The 18,526-nt window shown below is 32.7% G+C and overlaps 1 protein-coding gene across 4 annotated transcripts; it reads left to right on the top strand.

The window, feature by feature from the left end:
• The first annotated feature begins 1,410 nt into the window (after positions 1–1,410).
• Positions 1,411–17,678, top strand: LOC124820312 (protein TRANSPARENT TESTA 9-like). 4 transcript variants are annotated; one of them, XM_088105835.1, is made up of 21 exons: positions 1,426–1,738; positions 2,652–2,703; positions 2,790–2,866; positions 2,943–3,076; positions 3,186–3,282; positions 3,428–3,485; positions 4,369–4,477; positions 4,606–4,729; positions 4,813–4,999; positions 5,147–5,469; positions 5,706–5,794; positions 5,871–5,941; positions 8,012–8,122; positions 11,537–11,602; positions 12,808–12,945; positions 13,585–13,690; positions 13,780–13,851; positions 13,957–14,015; positions 14,125–14,284; positions 16,695–16,861; positions 17,062–17,678. In XM_088105835.1, exons 1-21 carry the CDS (start codon positions 1,686–1,688, stop codon positions 17,380–17,382), a joined length of 2,574 nt encoding a protein of 857 aa, XP_087961961.1. In that variant the 5' UTR covers positions 1,426–1,685; the 3' UTR covers positions 17,383–17,678. The 4 variants fall into 4 exon arrangements, with proteins under 4 accessions (XP_047147932.2, XP_087961963.1, XP_087961961.1 ...); XM_088105836.1 differs by having other exon boundaries at positions 1,434–1,738; positions 2,624–2,703; XM_047291976.2 differs by lacking the exons at positions 16,695–16,861; positions 17,062–17,678 and adding an exon at positions 15,923–16,522 and having other exon boundaries at positions 1,411–1,738; positions 14,216–14,284.
• Positions 17,679–18,526: the final 848 nt, after the last annotated feature.

Below are 18,526 nucleotides of genomic sequence, written 5' to 3'. Positions count from 1 at the left end.
ATTAAATAGTTTTTATTTAAAATGTGACTTATTTTTATGGTGATATATTTTTTTTGAACTATATTTTTACTTGTATCACCGTTCACGTCCTAATAAGATTTTCAATACGAAAATTATAATAAATTAGTTTGAATCAATAATAAAATAAGTATTAGGTTCTGATTAAAAAAACAAGTCTTTCAAAAAAAAATTCATATATAAAAATTAACAATAGTAATAATACATGAGTCAAACTTTCATAGAAAAATTTGAAATGACTTCAAATCAAAGACCTCAAAATAATATATTTATGAATTTTTTTTATATTTACTCAACTTTCTTATATATATATATATATATATATATATATATATATATATATATATATATATATATATATATATATATATATATATATATATATATATATATATATATATATATATATATACTTTGATTTCCAAATTTAGAAAGATTATCTCCCATACTTTGAACCCATTTTATTTAATGATAAATTACTAGCAAAAATTATCAATAACAAAATACCATAAATGTATAACATAATATTTGAATACCTGGGTGACCGTATGTCAATACTAAATATATAAGATGAAACATCAACATAATTAAAAACTTATTACTTATTATTTGATCATTGTTAAGAAATGAATTTTAAGTCTAATTCAATTCTACAATACGAGCTTGTAAGGTAAAATTTAGATTTTATATACTATAAATTGATCTTATATCTAATTAATATAGCACTTGGAACAGTGATAATGTAATAATATCAGTTTGCACAATTTACATCTTTTGGTTTGAAATGAGTGTTTCTTTTTGCACCTCCGTATCCTGCACTCCATAAATTTTAAAATGACCACTTTGTAAAACTGATTTTCAAATTACCCATTTTGAAAATCTTTTGAAATAAGACTTACGAAAATTCCAGGACATGATTTCCACTGTAGAATTTGGAATAATATTTTTGAAACAAAATTTATAGAATAAACATTTTAAAACACATGAAACATATTTGAGAATAAAATTTCCAAAATAAGACTTTTGAAACATGTTATGAAACAAGTTTTTTCAAAAACTTTTTAGTACAAGTTTTCTTTAAAACATGAAATGTATTTCAAAATGAGTTTTTTAGAATGAGATTATTTTTACATCATGTTCTCTCTTCTTCTTCCTCTACAGAGACAAAGATGACAAAAGCCGCAAAAAGAATGTTGTAGTGCAATGAGAGAGTATTTTAATCATTTTATGGTAGTGAGAAGTGCGGTTACTAATAATGGAGGTGCAAGAAGAAAAAGCCTGAAAACTGAAACTGGCCATTTTGATAATAGGCCCATTTTGAAGTAAAAGCAAACCATTGTCTTACTGAAAGTTAAGTCCTCCACATAATGCGATGAATCGGGTCGAATCCAGATTCCGGTTCGGTATTGGCGAGTTCCTTTTCGTTTTTAATTACGAGAAATTGCGTCACTTTTCAATTTTCCTTGAAATTCTTCTACCTGGTTCGTTAATCTAAGGCCAAGTGTTCCTGCTTCGTTCTGTAATAGTCTCTGTCATCGCGATCTTTCGAAAACCCTACTCCCTCTCTCCCTCTATATCAAGAAGCTGCTCGGAAGGATCGAGCAGTTTCGAATTGGATTCAGCATGAATTTCAGTGAGCTCAATTCGGTGCTGTGATTCGCACAACCATGTGGTTTTCCTTCTGGAGATCCAGAGATCGTTTTACCTTGGATCATCTCAGGTTTGCATTACGTAGCTGGCGAATTGCGTGTTCTCAAATTCTTGAAATGCGTTTAATTGTTGAACGCAAATTAAATTAAAATAATAAAATCTGCATTTATCTTTCGGGCGTCCGATGATCCCGTTATGCCTCTCTTTCTGTGCCTGATACCTGTAGTTTGGGAATTTTGTTTGTTTTTTATTCTGTTTGTGGTTGAATTGAAGTGAGGAGTTCGGCTTTTGAAGCTTCTGCTCTTCCTAACTTACCGGACTGTTTGGCTTGTCAATCTGGATTATAATACTCGCACCATAGAATCTGATTTAGTGCATAAAACCACAGAGACTGAGAAAGAGAAAGGGAGGGACGAGGAAGAACAAAAAAGTTCCATTGTCTGTGGTAACCAGATACTTTGTTGGTTTTGTTTGCACATGAGTGATAGAGATTGATTAAACTTTGTTGGAAATTACAAAGACACCAACCAGTGAGGGCCGCTTTCAGTTATTACATATGCAATTTTTTTGATTCATTATAATTTTTAGCTAACAGTGATGGGTTCATTTAATAGTGCGGTAGAGAATGTGTTCTAACACTTTTCTTATTTTCACTTATCAAAATCAAACTGTGCGTTCTATAGGTATCATTTAAAGCCTTAGTTTCTTTGTTGCAAAATGAAATCCCTTATCCTTGTATCCATGTTGCCAGTTGTCAGTCAACTTCTTCCCTGGTAAAATGTGCACACTGCCTTTTTATCAGGTGAGATGTTATAAAGGATAAGAGTCGTGTTACTCCGCAGTTGTGATTTATAATACTGATTTGAAGTACATTTTGTTAATATATATTCTTAATGATAATGTAGCAAAAAAGGGGGTAAACTTTACTGATTGTTTATTTTGTTCATTCATTAAGTGTTGTCCTGCTGCCTTATGGTGCTCAGGTACTTAACTGATCAACTGACAAAAGTTCAAATAGTTAACGACGTTAATAAGGTAATAATAACTTCATCGTAAGCTTAGAGCATTCTTTAGCTCGTTTTCCATGGTTTCCCTTACTTCTAAAATGTGTATTGTGGAAGGATTTTGTTATCGAGGCACTGAGATCTATTGCAGAGTTGATCACATATGGCGACCAACATGACCCAAGTTTTTTTGAGTGAGATTCACTTGTGCTTATGTTACTAGATAAAATTTGTTTTGTTCTGGCAATTTAATATTATAGTTTGTGGCAGTTTCTTCATGGAAAAGCAAGTTGTGGGAGAGTTTGTACGGATACTTAAACTCAGCAAAAGTATTAGTATTCCACTTCAGTTACTACAAACAGTGAGTATTATGATCCAGAACCTAAGAAGTGAACATGCTATATGTAAGTTGATTGTCAAACGAAATGTCCTGTTTTGCAGTTACATTTGTTTCTCAGCTAGAGTTAACAATGTTGATGGGCTTAATTGTCATCTTTATCCCGACTTTTGCAGATTATATGTTTAGTAATGAACATATGAATTACCTAATTACATATTCATTTGATTTTCGGAACGAAGAGCTACTGTCATACTACATATCCTTTTTAAGGTTTGTTTTGATGCATCCTATTGATGAATGGAAATTTAGGACTAAACTGCATGAAATTTGTTTTCCGGGGTTGTATCAGTTTTGTTGATCCCATGATATATTTTGCTAACTAGTTCTTTGGTTAAATGTCTTCTGGTCATTGAAGAGCAATAAGTGGAAAATTGAACAAGAGTACAATTTCTCTGCTTGTGAAGACTCACGATGTAAGTATTCTGCTTTCTGGGTCTACTTATTTTGTTAGTGATTAATAATATTAGATTAAGTGAAATTTGTAAGATGTTCTTAGAATAACTACTGGACAGTTGATCTCATATTTATGGCTTTAAAATGGAAAAGGAGGCGAGACTAAGTTTTGATTTCTCTTCCTAGCTGTTGGCTATGAAAAGTTGATAGTACAGGCTTAATTGTACTGGCATATTCTCCGTGTTTAAAGTTTTTTGTTATAATATAGAAGAAACCAAAGGAAAGATAAAAAAAAAGTATCTCTTTTAGATGCAGCAAAACTTTGTTTGATATTTTCTTCAGTTGGGGCTGATATTAATAGTGAAATAGGTTTACTCGAAGCCTGTTGCCATTTGTTATTCCTGTAAGCTGTAACAGTCAATCTTGTTTGATTATTAACATCCATTTTTGACCATCTGTTTTATCCAGTCTTTCAAGCTTAGTTTATTGTTTTTTTGCTAAATTACTCAGTTGGTCCCTCAATTATTTGGAAGCTTCAATTAAGTCCTTGGACAATTTTAATTAGGTCTCACTAAAAAATGTATGTCCTTGGGACTAGTTTATGGAAGCTTAAAACCACTAACGATTTGTCTGTTATAAAAACCATAGGGACTTAATTAAAAAAAATCACATGATCAAGGACCTAATTTCAAAAATTTAGTTTAGGAACTTGAAAATTTCCAAATAATTCAGGATCCAACTAAGTAATTTAACCATTGAGATATAAGACTTTTCTTTTATGCCTTTGTTTTCTGTGTCCTCATGATTTTACTCTACTTTTCTATACATTTAGGATGAAGTAATGTCATTTCCACTGTATGTTCCGTGTCCACATGATTGTACTCAACTTTTCTATATATTTAGGAGGAAGTAGTTTCATTTCCATTGTATGTTGAGGCAATTCGCTTTGCCTTTCACGAGGAGAACATGGTTCGCACTGCTGTACGTACTGTGACCCTTAATGTTTATCATGGTAAGATTTACTGTCTTATGTGGCCTCCCTCTGCCCCCACAATTTTTATTTTTCTAAACTCAGTTATGTTATGATGCAAAAGTATATGTGTACATATATTTTCTGACAATTGTCTGTACAATTTTCAGTTGGGGATGAATGTGTTAATAGATATATAACAAGTGCACCTCACACAGAATACTTCTCAAACCTGGTTTCGTTTTTTAGGAATCAGTGTATGGATTTAAATAGACTGGTGTCTGAGGCACTCAAGTAAGACATCATAGGTTCTTTCACTTTGGCATACTACAGATTTCTTTACTTCCTTAATTGAGAAATTATTGTTACTGAAACAGAAATCAAAGCTCAGATTCAACCTCTGCAATAGTTGCTGCTGTAGATGAAATTGAGGATAACCTGTATTACTTTAGTGATGTTATCTCTGCTGGGATTCCCGATGTTGGGAGGTTAATAACAGACAGCATTTTGATGCTTCTGGTTTTTCCATTACTTCTTCCTTCCCTGAGAACACTGGACTCTAATGTATGAGACTTCACTTTATTGCTTTCTATGTTTACGTTAATCAAGATTTGCATCTGTTCAAGGATCTCTAAAAGATTTTGATTATATGTATTTTGATTGAACATTATAAATGTGTCCATATTAATGCTTAGTAGCACATTAATCCAGGACATGCAAAGTGGTGTTGTCACTTCTCTCTACTTACTTTGTTGCATCTTAAGGATAGTCAAGATCAAAGATTTGGCAAATACCATAGTCGCTGCTCTTTTTTATCCCTTTGAGACCTTTACAAAATTTTCTGGGGGAAAAGTCAATGGCTATACATCTGATAGTGGTTTTACATCCGTAAGCCAAGAACCAGATGATAATAGTGCAAAGTGCAAAGCAGAATACTTGACAGTGGAAGTGCCAAACTCTACTAGCTCTTCAGACTTATACCCTGAAAGTGTTATGTCAGAAAATAATCGTGGCAGTTCAAATTTGACATTGAGGTAAGGGCCACTCTTTTCACCTGAATTTAAACTTGATTTTGTTGATATGTCAGATTGAAGTATTTTATTCTTGTCATGGCTGCTTAAACTATCATTCATTTACTTTTTGCGGAGTAATTGAAGTGACAATATGCAATTTCTATTCTATCAAATAAAATGTAATATCTTAGATCTTGGACTTTGCTAACACAGTTCTGATTACTTCTTTTTGTCCTCATGAACCGCAACTGTTGTAGGGAGGTTTTGCTTGCATATGTTACCAAAGGGGATGATGTACAAGTTTTGGGTTCTCTGAGTGTGCTTTCTACTTTACTGCAAACTAAAGGTCTTGCCAGTAAATATGTGTTTGCTTTACCATTGTAACCTCTATTCTATTTTTCTTAATATATATTGCTCTGTAGAACTTGATGAATCTATGCTAGACAAGCTTGGAATTCTTCCACAACGCAAACAGCACAAGAAGCAGTTATTGGTATGTTGCATCCATTTTTACCATTTTACATATATAAGCATTTGACTGTTGACTTTTACCTCCATTTGTCAATATGGTGCTTCAGGTAGGATTTTTATTATTGTTGTGCACATTTTAAATTTTTATTATAGATTTTGCCACAAGGTTATATTGGTGTAGATGATGTCATGCCTTCTGCATTTTAAAATTTTTCTGGCTTAATTAAATGTGGCATTTTATGCCAAATACTTAGCATTTTCCTTTGTATCATTCCTTTATGATTACCGCTGAGCGTTTAATTTACATTCTAGTGACATTATTAAAAAAAATTAAGAAAACCCCGGCACTATCCTAGCCCTTTCCCCCTAGATTCTTTGTGTGTCCCTACCTCTAACAATTAGGCTACCCTTTGTATGATCTACTTCCCTAATTATGGCTCCTACAAGCAAGGTGTTAAACTCAAGTTTGGGTAAACTTGAGTCAAAACCTAACTTCGTAATGTGAGAAAGTTCACACTGTTGATGAACTACAGTAACTGAGAGTTCACATTTACACAAATAATTGTTTACTCAAGACTCGATAAGGGTTTTCTGTTCACAAACAACAGCCACTGAACTGAGGTAACTGAGAATCAACAACAGCAGCTTCAGCTTCGTAGGGTTTGGGAGGATAAAGTTTTTGAATTTATTTGTGAAGCTTAGGGTTATAATCAAGTTTTTGAAAGAGGAGCCTTAATTAAATGGAATGAAAATGTCATCGTTTTTGGGTAGCGGACAGCACACATTATGAAATGTATCTGAACTTCCAAAAGTTGGTTATGAACTTGCAAGCTTACCAAGTTTGAGTCTGAGTTCACTGATATCACTTGAGTTTACGATAATGCAAATTTACATGAGGTAGTTTGTTTTGGGTTCCTAAACTTGTAAACTCGAATGAGTTAAAAACTTGAGTTTAACAACCATGCTAACATGCACTCTCCACACATTCCTGAATCAGCCAGGGTAAAGTGCACTTCCTCTTGGATATGAAATTCATAATCTTATCTCTTCTACTACAGTAACTCATCTAATGCAATGTTTTATCCTTGCTGTGTTGACTTTAATCTGTTGACTTTTCACTGCCCACTATTCTGTGCCATACAACATCGTAGGTCCAATAGCTGTCTTCAAAATCTCCTGCTTCAGTTAGAGTGGTATTTTTCTGTCATAACACTCAAAACACTTGGTTTTTTCACCTTGTTTGAATTTACATCTCCATGTATTTGTTCCTTCTTTTGTATGATCTATGATGTACCCAAAATACTTAAACCATGTGAGTCAATTTATGATATGATCACCAGTTTTCATGTCAAATTTAGGATTAGTGCACCTCTATCTAAACTTACATTTTACTTCTAATTTAAAAACCAGCTATATGCTTCCAAAGCTTGCTTCTTCATTTATCTTCTCATTTGTTTACATTCTTGACTATTCAACTTGGATTACATTGTTTGCAAAAATAATATGTCAAGAATTTCTGTTTGGAATCTTCTTGGCACATAGTAACATACCTACTATTTGTGGATTTGATAATCTATTAATGAAGTTAAAGGTGCTGGAGAATGCCTTGTTCAAGGTTTAGGATGCGAAGGAAGAATAGAAAATTGTTGTGGTTAGAACAAAAAAAAACTGAAATTTTTTTTCATGGGAGTAATTGCAAATTTGAAATATTTCTAGAAATATACTGTTCACTTGTGGTTAGAATTTATAGGAATTAATTTTTCCAAGGAATTTTTTGTTTTGAGGGAATAAAGTTATGATGTGTGAAAATGTGATCCTTGTAATGTCTTCAATAGTTATGATAGGAAAGTATTCTATTCTCTTTGGTTACTGGAAGAAACATTTATAAATATAGTGCAGTTGACTAGTATACCTAGGAGATTATTTCCAGATGGTTGTTATTTTTTTTTCTCATTCATTTTAAAATAGAGCTCGTTTTGGTTGGATGGGGAGATGGCTGAGCTGTTATGTAGTGGAGTGGTGCTTCTTTCCACTCTTGATGAATTTGGTCTATTGTTGTATGTTACATAATTGGTGTTGTATATTTCTGCAGCAAGCTTTGGTTGGTGAGGCTTCAGGTGAAGAGCAACTTTTTTCCTCTGAAAATAGCTGGATGAGGGATAGCATTGGCTGCGAGCTCAATACCTATCTTGAAAAGATTAAGGTTTGCAGTTTCCTATTTTTAAGAGTTATTGGCTTTTCTCTATTTGACTCCTTGAAGCAACCTTGGTTCTACACTTTTCTACTTCATTGATTTTAGTAGTTGACTCTGTCATTACATTTAATATCTGATTGTATCTGGTTTCTACTCTTACTTTTTTCCTAGTTAACCTAATTGAGGACATTTGCATGTCTAGTCTCTTGAGGCAGAAATGTCCATAGGACATGGATAATTAACAAATCTGTCTGAATACAGACTGAATGCTGGAATTTTTCTATACTAAGTTTACTTTCTGGTTTTAGTTAATAAATTGAGCGATTGGTAAAATTATTTCTCTTTTCTGTTATGCATGTAGTTGTATTGACACTTTTTTCATTATTATTTTTTTCTCATGGACCATAATTAATTTTGTTATCACCTCAAGAGAATAGGGGATGTTTGATCAATGACCTCAAGTATTTTATATGTTTAGGAAGTGAACTTTAAGTTTAATTTAACCTTACAAAAACAGCCTAGAAGGTGAGGTTTAAGCCCACTGATATACTATAATTTGATCACATTTCTAGTGAATGTGAGATCTTTAACACAACCCTTTTATAAGTGTGGGAATAATAAATTATGGGTAATCCAATTGTGGATGACATGGTAGACCAAACAAATCTCATTTTAATAGGCTATGATATCATATTGAAAAATTGAACTTTAAACTTAACTCAATTTCACAAAACTTGTTTTTAAGGTGAAACTTGTATTCACTTATATACATTATAATTTTGTTATTTTTGTAGTTGATGTGGGATCTTCAACATGTACAAAAGAAGCATGACTTATTTGCTCCCTTCTACCTTAAGGATACCTATGTTCCATGTTTTAAGTTAATTAAAAATGTTTTGGGATATTTCTGCGTGCCATATTTTGAAAGTTGGGTTGGTTAACTGGAGTTGGTTAACCTTGAACCAGTCCTCCAGCCGTTCTGATGTGGCTTATGAACTGAATTCTCATGAACCAATCACAAACTGGACAAACCTCGTGAATTGGTTTGTGAAATTGAAAAAATGGAAGCACCCCAATCCTTTGGAGGAATAATATGGGTTGCCATGCTCCATGCTTCCATCACTAAAGCAAATGTGTTTTTTTAGGATAATTTTTTAATGTATGGTATATATTTCTTTCATAATGTAATATGCTTAAATATATTCCTAGTTTTATACAATGTGTATGTATCATGGTTATGGGGTAGAGAATCTGATATGATCTGAAACAAATATAATTAATGTCATCATGGTAGCTTGTTTGATGAGGAAAAATAGAATAAAATCTGATGTTCTGTGCAAAAATTTTGAAAAGGGAGTGGTTGCAGTAATAAGATGTTTGGAAGGAGGTGATTGTAGATAATAGAACTTGAATCTACATGTATTTTAATTTTATTAAATAATACACTGCTTCGAGGGTGTGGTGGGTATCCACAGGAAAAGTGGGATGTGCCAAAGCTACAGGAAAATAATGCTAGCAACATACTTTTAACACGCCTTTCTGAAAACCCGATGTTTGGTGGGTCTCATTTCTTATTAAATGAGTCTCTCTTTTGACTGTGGATTTCAATAAATTTTAACTTTGTTAAAAAGAGTTTATTACGAGTGTTTGTTATCTGTCTGCTCAAAATAGAAAGGTAAGTTTATTGTACTAGGCTGGATATGCATAAAACACAATTTTAAATAATTAGAAATAAAAAACAAAATATTAATTATAACCAATACATAAGCAACATATATGTAATATTGTTGTAATTGAGATATGATAAGTAATGTGATTATGTATCATGATAGTTTAGATAGTTAATTTTTATTGAAGTTTAAATGTGATGTATGTTTATTCGATATTTATATGCTTACCTGTGAACTTTCCATTTACGATGTTTTATGTAAGCTTTTTATTCTCATACGGTGCAAATATTGACTCATTTAGTTTGTATATTAATATGGTTTCATGTAAAGTTTTCATTCTTGTATGATGTTTATTCATATTATTTAAGTTAAACTATTTTCATTTAAATTCTTTGTGATGTATATTTTGTTATCAGAATTTTAGATATTATTAATTAATTAATAATGTAATGAAAATATATACTTCTATGATTTATAAATTAATAGGTTTTTGTTTCTGTGATGAAAATGCTTATTTCTACGAAACATACAATTTAAGTTTAATTATTTTTCACAATAGGTAAGAGAAAAATAAAAATGCTGAAGAGGTAAGAGAAAAGAAGCTGGTTCTAATAATTAGCAACACATATATACTTATTTACTTTTTTTTTTGTCAAATGTTAATTGTTAATATGTTAGTTTTTTATTAGTGGGAACATTCAAACCCATGACCCTATCCCTCCCTCCCATCCACTTTTAATGCCAAGTAAACCCTCTGTCTCCCACAATTATATGTAGTTATTTGGATGCAATATTGATATTGAGTATCATGAATAACCATTACATATTTAGTGTATAAATGATTTCATAGGTATGTGGGATATTATGTTGCACAGGTTATGGAATCAAGCATCTGATATGATACAATACTTAAATACTGACTTTTTTAACATACTGGGAGAAGAATATACATTAAATATTAATAAAATATTTATATTCATATATTTAAACTAAAACATTTGCACGCATGTAAATGCTTTTCATTAAGTTTAAATCTTTTACTACTACATAATTTTTTAAAGTATGAATTTGAAAAATATGCGGGACACTTGGTAAGGTAGGGAAGAACTAAAGTACCCTGATTTGGGTACAGAATCAATCACCTGATAATATGTTAGAGTGAACCAAAAACATAACTTACTTTGGGACACTGAAATATCTCGTGGGATATATTGTTGCATGGGTATGGAATGAAGCATCTGATATGATACAATACTTAATTACTGACATTTTTTAAGTACTGGGAGAAGGATATATGTTAGTTATTAGCAAAATATTTATATTCATATATGTAACAAAAACATCTCCACGTGATTGTCCTGTCTAAGACCTCACCTCGAGTTTTCCTTCTGCCAAATCCGTATATTATAATTGAGGTTGGCAAGTACTTCAAGGATGGTGGATATAAAAAAATAAAGGATACACGAAAACCAGAAATGCAGGTGCATTATGATTATTGATTTTGGTATGATGCGCTCACATTTGGAGTATCTATGTATCATAGGTTGAATACAAAAGTTTACTAAATGTATATTTGAAACATTGAATCTTTTTTTGATAATTTCTAATTGATTATATCTAAATTGGATTAATATTTGATTTCCTTAATTTTATGATGTATTTGTGGAGCAACCTATGTGTTGTGTTTTTCTTACTAATATTTACAAGCTACTTTGATTTGGCTTTCTTAGTTTTTGTTTACCAATGTTTACAGGAGCTTTATGGGTTATCTTTTCTCTGCTCTGATCTTGTCACAAGCCCTCGCGTGCCTAGATTTCAGGTGGATGTTTATATCTTGTTTATGTTCTTTGTTGTAATTGTTTCATCTTTAAAATGTAAAAAGTACTTGACTCCTTATTTGTTGGCACTTGGCAAATCTTTTCTTTTAAGATATTGGAACTGTAGCACTAACATTATGGCTAATTGGCTCCTTATTATAGGTCATATTTCTGTGAACTTTTCACTTAATGATGTCATCATTTTTTTAAAAGATAAAATTAAAATTGAAGAGGAGAAAGGAGGTAAAGTACACTGGGTAAGGATAATATATTCTCTAAAACACAATAAATTAAATACAACAAAGAGCACGGGAGAAATTCAGTAATTTTTTTTTAGATGAATGATAAGTTTAGGTGAGCTAAGCTTTAAGGCTTAGCGCTTGGTGAGGTATGCAGAAAGAAAGACAGCCCTGTCTCTCTGAAGTTAAAGATAGCAACTTGGCTTAAAGATCGTTTACTGATATATGCAGCCAAGACAGACAGTCCGGTCTCTGCAATTAAAAATAGCAACTTGAAACATCCATTGACCAAAAACTTACGAGATACCATAAATAAATCCTACCTTGGAGGCTGTAGCAAGTTTAAGGGAAATAAAAACTCAAGGATGTGTTTCTTGATACTAGAAATGTATAATATATTGATAACTTGGTAATATTAAAAATTAAACAACACTTACAAATGTCATAGATCAAAGCCTATAATATGCAAAATCTAGTATGTAATCAAATCAAATGTTAGCATTTAAGTTCAATAGTAAATGCTATATTTATTAGATATTGGAGTTAGGAATTAAATAAAAATAATTATCAATTGTCATAATATTAGAAAAGAATTGTATTAATCATCATAATATTGGGTTTTAGTTTGAAAAAAAAAATCTTTTTTCCAGCTTACTCACTGGTTATGCCAGTTTACACAATAACCAGTTTTATACTGTTTTTTCAAAGGCCAGTTTTTAGGGTTAAATGTGATTATCTATTGTCTGGTCTAGTTTGGACAGCATAGATGAATGCTTTACTTAAAAATATAATGATTAGTTGTAACGAGTACTGTTTGGAATAATTTTCTGTTTGTCCTTTTCTTGCTGTTCTACAAGTCTGGATCTGAATTTCAAAGTTGGTCTCCATATTTACCTTTTCTGCAATACCAAGTTCTATCACATTATGTTTAGTAATTTAACATATAAGGATCTTTGTGCTTTTATCAGGTGCTCGATGCATTAGTTAGCCTCTTTTGTCGTTCAAATATTTCTGCAGAGACATTGTGGGATGGTGGTTGGCTTTTACGCCAGTTACTTCCTTACAGTGAAGCAGAATTCAATAGTCAACACCTGGAATTGCTGCAAGTAAGAACATACGAGGTTTTACCAGTAACAACCACAAAGAATTAATGCATGTGCCTATAATTTTGTTTTGTTTGTATATATAGGATGTCCACCTCTGCTTAGTATATCGAGGTGAGTTTTTGAGTGGGGCTGATTTGCACACGTGGAACATCTTGGTTCATTGTCAATTAATTGTCCGCCCAGAAATGTAACTTGCGAAGACTTGATTATTTGTGCGTACATGAAATGAGGGAAAAAGATCTTTTACTGCAATGAAAAATGTGTTTCTAGAAATGGTGAAATGAGTAGCGTTATTATACCCTCCTAAAGTGCATAATAGAAGAAATATATTGGAGTCCAATGGTCATGCGTTATCTATATAGTTGACCTCATATAGTTGTATGGGGGTTATTTCTAAATTCCAAAAGGATCACGTTTTTAAAGTTGTTGATGAAGTTCCTTTAGCTAACCTGTAGTCAATAGTGACTCTATTGGTGGATTGCTTGCATTGACGCATATGTCAATGACATACAAAATAATTAATCAAATATATTGGTATGGACATGATCTTACCGTATTTTCATTTGGTTGCATTCAATGCATGAACCTCATATCTGCTATCCCTAATAGCTGTTGCATCTATTTTCCTCCCAAATACAGGTTTCATACAAGAATTCTGCTACTGCTCTTGTAAAGGAGGTTAGAGGCTTCTGGCCCGATCTTCTTATTACTGTTCTTTGCAATGAATGGAAAAAATGCAAAAGAGGTACTTCTGTATGTTCTTGTGCTTAATGGATGTCCACGTTCAAGCATTTTTTACTATTGTGCTTCAACCAAGTAATTGTTTACCTGTAGCGATGGAGTCATCTTACCCTCCAAAAGAACCAAAATGCGTACTTTTTCCTTCTCCAATATTATCTTCAGAAGGTAAGCTTGTTCCATATAGCCGTTTCAACATTCCTTTTTTTTCCTTTGGCTGGTGCTTTGAGGAGCATTGTAAGAAGGCCTTTAATTTATGTCTGTTTTATACAGACGATATACCTGACAGCTCATCATTTACTGCTGGAGAAAGACTGCATGAATTGGCAAAGGTCTCCAATTATTCTGTCTTGTCATTTTCTTACGGTGGAACTAATTTCATACACTGTTGGAGTTTTCTCAATTTAACTTTTTTAATCGGGTGCCCACTCTCTGTCTTAGGTATTTGTAGTTCTGCACCAACTTCAAATATTCACTCTAGGTAAACCTTTGCCTGAGAAACCTCTTATTTATCCTCCTGGTGATCTCCCAGCGAATTCTCGTGCTCAGACATCTGGACTTGATTTGTCAGGCCCTAAACCAGGAACTGAAGTCAACCTTGGTAAATGTTCCTAACTGGAGTTTTCTGTTTTCTCTCTTATCTGATTTTACATACAAAGGGGTTATACTTCAACATAAAAGAGATAGAATGGCAAAAGGCAGAAAGAAGAGAAGAACCTGTGGTTTTGGTGTTTTGGGAGGGGGGCGTGGTTGCAGAATAATTCTGTCCTGATGTTAATATCAATATAGTGATAAACACATGATGTGATAACCAACTGCTCCTAATTTCAGATAGATATTTATGATGTGGGCTATCATTAAAGCACCTAGTACTGTTAGGTACCCATTTTGAATATTCCAAATCATAAAAATATTTTATATTTTAAAAATCCTAATTTTCATATCATGTGATGCACGGGTATGATATGTGTATCCAATGCGACGATATGATTATTGTGAAAGGATATCATACATGCAAGATACAGATTTAAAAATGTATAAAAGTTCATAAAACATTATAAATATATTATTGCAATTGTGAAAAGTCCAAATTAAAAGCATCTCTTAGATATTCTTGACCTTAAAAATTATAAATCATAGTCATCATAAATTACTCTCTATTATTTCATATCGTAATAACATTACCAAACTAATTAGTTTTTAAAGAGAATTCATAAAGAGATCAACTCCCATCTTTGGTTTATGAAGAGACAATATTTCTATTTTTATATTACACACACACATGTATGTTTCACGTAGTCAATCTTTCAAAGACGTGGCTACCATAGCTACCTCCAAATCTTTTGATCAAATGATTCCCAACCGAAATGGGGTTCACTTGGCACCAATAATAGAACCAAAACATTGCCGCACCCTCCATGCTCATGAATGCATATTGCAACTTATGGAATAAATTAATTTCTTGTACCTCAGAATTTTCAGCCTTAGCAATCCACGCAATTGGATTTGCCCTCATAATGTTGGCAACTGCCCCTTGGCCCAAATTTGTGCTTCTTTCATCTCTAACACTTGACCTTCCTTGAAGATCTAGCAAGTTAGATCAATTTATTAGGAACCAAGAATTGAAATGAGAAAGAGAGAACTTTTACCGAATAGAACGAAAAGACCAACAAATGGGAGAGCAGTATCTCCTGCAATGGTTTCACCTTCAGAAAGAATTTTCCCTGTTTATATCTAAATAACCCCTCTAACTAACTAACTTATTAATACCCTGACTATATTAACTAACTTCTCCTTATATCCTAATACTATCTTAGAATTTTGGCCTGATTCAACTTATAAACCTAACTTCTATTGTGTGGTTTGCACCCTATTTTTATTCTCTATATATCACTAATTAATGCTGAAACTAAGCTACTACCTCTGAGGTTACAATTAAGGCAACCTCCAAAGAGGCTGCAACTAGGGAAGCTGGGGTTGACCCACAATTAAGGTGACTTCTTTGTAGTGTGGGAAATGTGGGTGTCTGGACAACGAATCTAGAACAGACTCTAATATCATAAAATTTAAAATTTGGACCTAATTCAATACCACAAAATTGATGTGTAAAGAGAAAGTTGTTTCCCACTTATGTAATATACTTTGGCCAAATCTTTACATGATATAGAAAATTAAACCACCATTCTTGAGATTGGTATTGGTATTAAGGCAACTCTCTAAGAGGCTGCAACAAATGCAGGGCAAAGGGTGGCTGCACTCTAGGTTATTTTCCAAACGCTCTCCCTCAGACCCTGGACTTATCTGGAGTGTTGCAAATGATGGTTCTATGTTAAATTCTTATACCATCTTAGAATTTGGGATTTGGGTCTAATCAACCTTAGAAAATCAACTTGTAAGATGAGGATTGTGCTCTACTTTTATGCTCTACTTTGGCTATATAATCAGTTGATCTGGGACTAAACGACCATTAGAGGTTGTAATTAAAGCAACTCTAAAGGAGATTACAAGGGTAACTACAATTATGATGACTTTCTTGTACTCTCATGTCCAATACTTGTAGCATGTAGTTTGGAAAATGTAGGTGGTCTGACAATGGTTCTAAGAGATGTTATAAAACTGTCTTGGAATTTGAGATTTGGCTCTAACTCAATTCCTCAAAATCAGATTGTAAGGGTAGGGTTGTTTTTCACTTGTATAATATACTTTGATCATATTTTTGGTTGATGTGAGTCTAAAGTAGACTAGGGTGACTGTAATTAAGGTGTCCTTTGAGCATTGTATGATGTAAGGGTTAGGAGACAATTATTATGTTTATATGATCAATTTGATGATTTTTGTAGCTTTAGCAGACTAAGTTGGTGGTGTTCTATTTCTTTTTTTGTTGTCTGTGAAAATGTTCCTTACCTAAAGTTGTAATTCTTTATCTTGTTAGAAGAGTTACATATACATACGTATTGTAGGTTGACAATCAACTAGTTTTCGGTAAAATTGCTCTTATATTCCATGTGCAGTTAATGCTGTGCCTTGTAGAATTGCTTTCGAAAGGGGCAAAGAGCGCCATTTTTCCTTTCTAGCAATCTCTGTAGGAACGTCCGGGTGGCTTGTACTAGCAGAAGAGTTGCCATTAAAGAAGCCCTTTGGCGTTGTTCGGGTTGCTGCACCTTTGGCTGGGTGCAATGTATGTATATTTGTCTGCTACCTTTGCATTTTTATCTCGAATCAAGTAGTTTGGATAACTGATAACTATGGTGCAAATTTATGTTATTGGTTTAGTTTGACACATTGGAACAGTGAATGTAATTTGAAAAATGGAATTTTGCAAATTACTTTTACTTCGATTACTAGGTGTATAATAATTTTCTGTGCTCATATTTTTAGCCCAAGATTGATGATAAACACTCACGATGGTTACATCTGCGGATTAGACCATCTTCTCTACCTGTTCTGGATCCTGCCAAGTTCAATACCCACGGCAAATTAAAGTCAAAAGCTTTTGTGGATGGAAGATGGACGTTGGCTTTCAGGGATGAGGAGTCTTGCAAGTCTGCTTTATGCATGATTGTTGAGGAAATTAATTTTCTGTGTGAAGAGGTTCACAGAAGACTAAAACCATTGCTCAACCTTGAAACCTCATTGAATTTATCAGGTCTTGCAGACGAGGATTCCTCTTCAAATACAACACCTCGAAATTCGGTGTAAGGTGTTTGACTTTATTTACAATAACAGGCTGCTTTTTATAGTCGTGGGTGGGAAATCATTTAAGTCGGTCACCCTTTTTGTATATCCTCCTAAAATACATACCAAATTTGTAGATTGATTTAGTGCCATTCTTTTTGTATACTAGCCATTCCTGAGTTGTAAGTTTATATCCTCTTTCATTCTTTAGGAGCTCTAACCTAGGCCCCATATTTTTTTACTGCATTATTGCTAAGCTATGTAACAAATGTAAATCTGAGGGAACCCGGTAAAGAAAGTTTTATTCCTTGTCCAGATAAGTGTCTATTTACCCTTTTTCTTTAACGAGTTATTGCTGATTGTATGAATTATGGAATAATGATAGGTTTGGCTAGCCAACGATTCATTTCAATTCATATGAGCAATCACTGATGTCATACATGGATGAATTTACGTAATTCTATTTTGCCAGAACTAATCATACATCTCAGTGAATTCTTAATCTTCTCTTTCACCTCTTCTCATAAAAAAATAGGAAAGTTGGCAAATTGAACTGTTAAATGAAAAGAAATCAAGAATATAATTGAATTGAAAGAGTCTTAATTGATTATGCTAATGTTGTATTCATTTTGACCATTAAGAATTAATTACGTTTTAAGGTGGAGCACGAAATAAATGTTGACAAAATAGCCCGTCTTTTGGTATAATGAAAAGTTCAAGTTCAGTGAGTTGGAAAGAGGATGATTTCCTCATGAGCAGTTCTTCTTGTACCTCACCTCCTTCTCCCTACATCTTCCATTTTACACTTTTGTCCTCATTTACTTAATCATTTCTCAATCACCACCAATCTTTCTAACATTCAACAACCCTAAATGGTATAAATTCTAAATATCAGTGTTATTATACATGCACTCTGTTATTTTTCTGACTTTCATTTTTTATTCCTTCAAGTCTTCAGTGAATGTACTATTATATTATTTTCTTTAGTTCTTCATTTAACACTAAAATCTAACAAAAAAAAATCAAATTTTATAAACAAAACAAAACAAAAAATTCTCAAAATAAAATATACTAACTTAATAACAAAATAACAAAGTCTAGGATCCCGTAGAGACTCTAAATCGAAAAATATAGCCGCGAATCGAACTATGGTTGGCCTTAGCCTTAG

This window comes from Vigna umbellata, chromosome 2 (assembly GCF_029865625.1).
Source record: "Vigna umbellata cultivar VRB3 chromosome 2, Vumbellata_1.0, whole genome shotgun sequence".
NCBI lineage: Eukaryota > Viridiplantae > Streptophyta > Magnoliopsida > Fabales > Fabaceae > Vigna > Vigna umbellata.
This window is presented reverse-complemented; position numbering and strand designations above follow the sequence as displayed.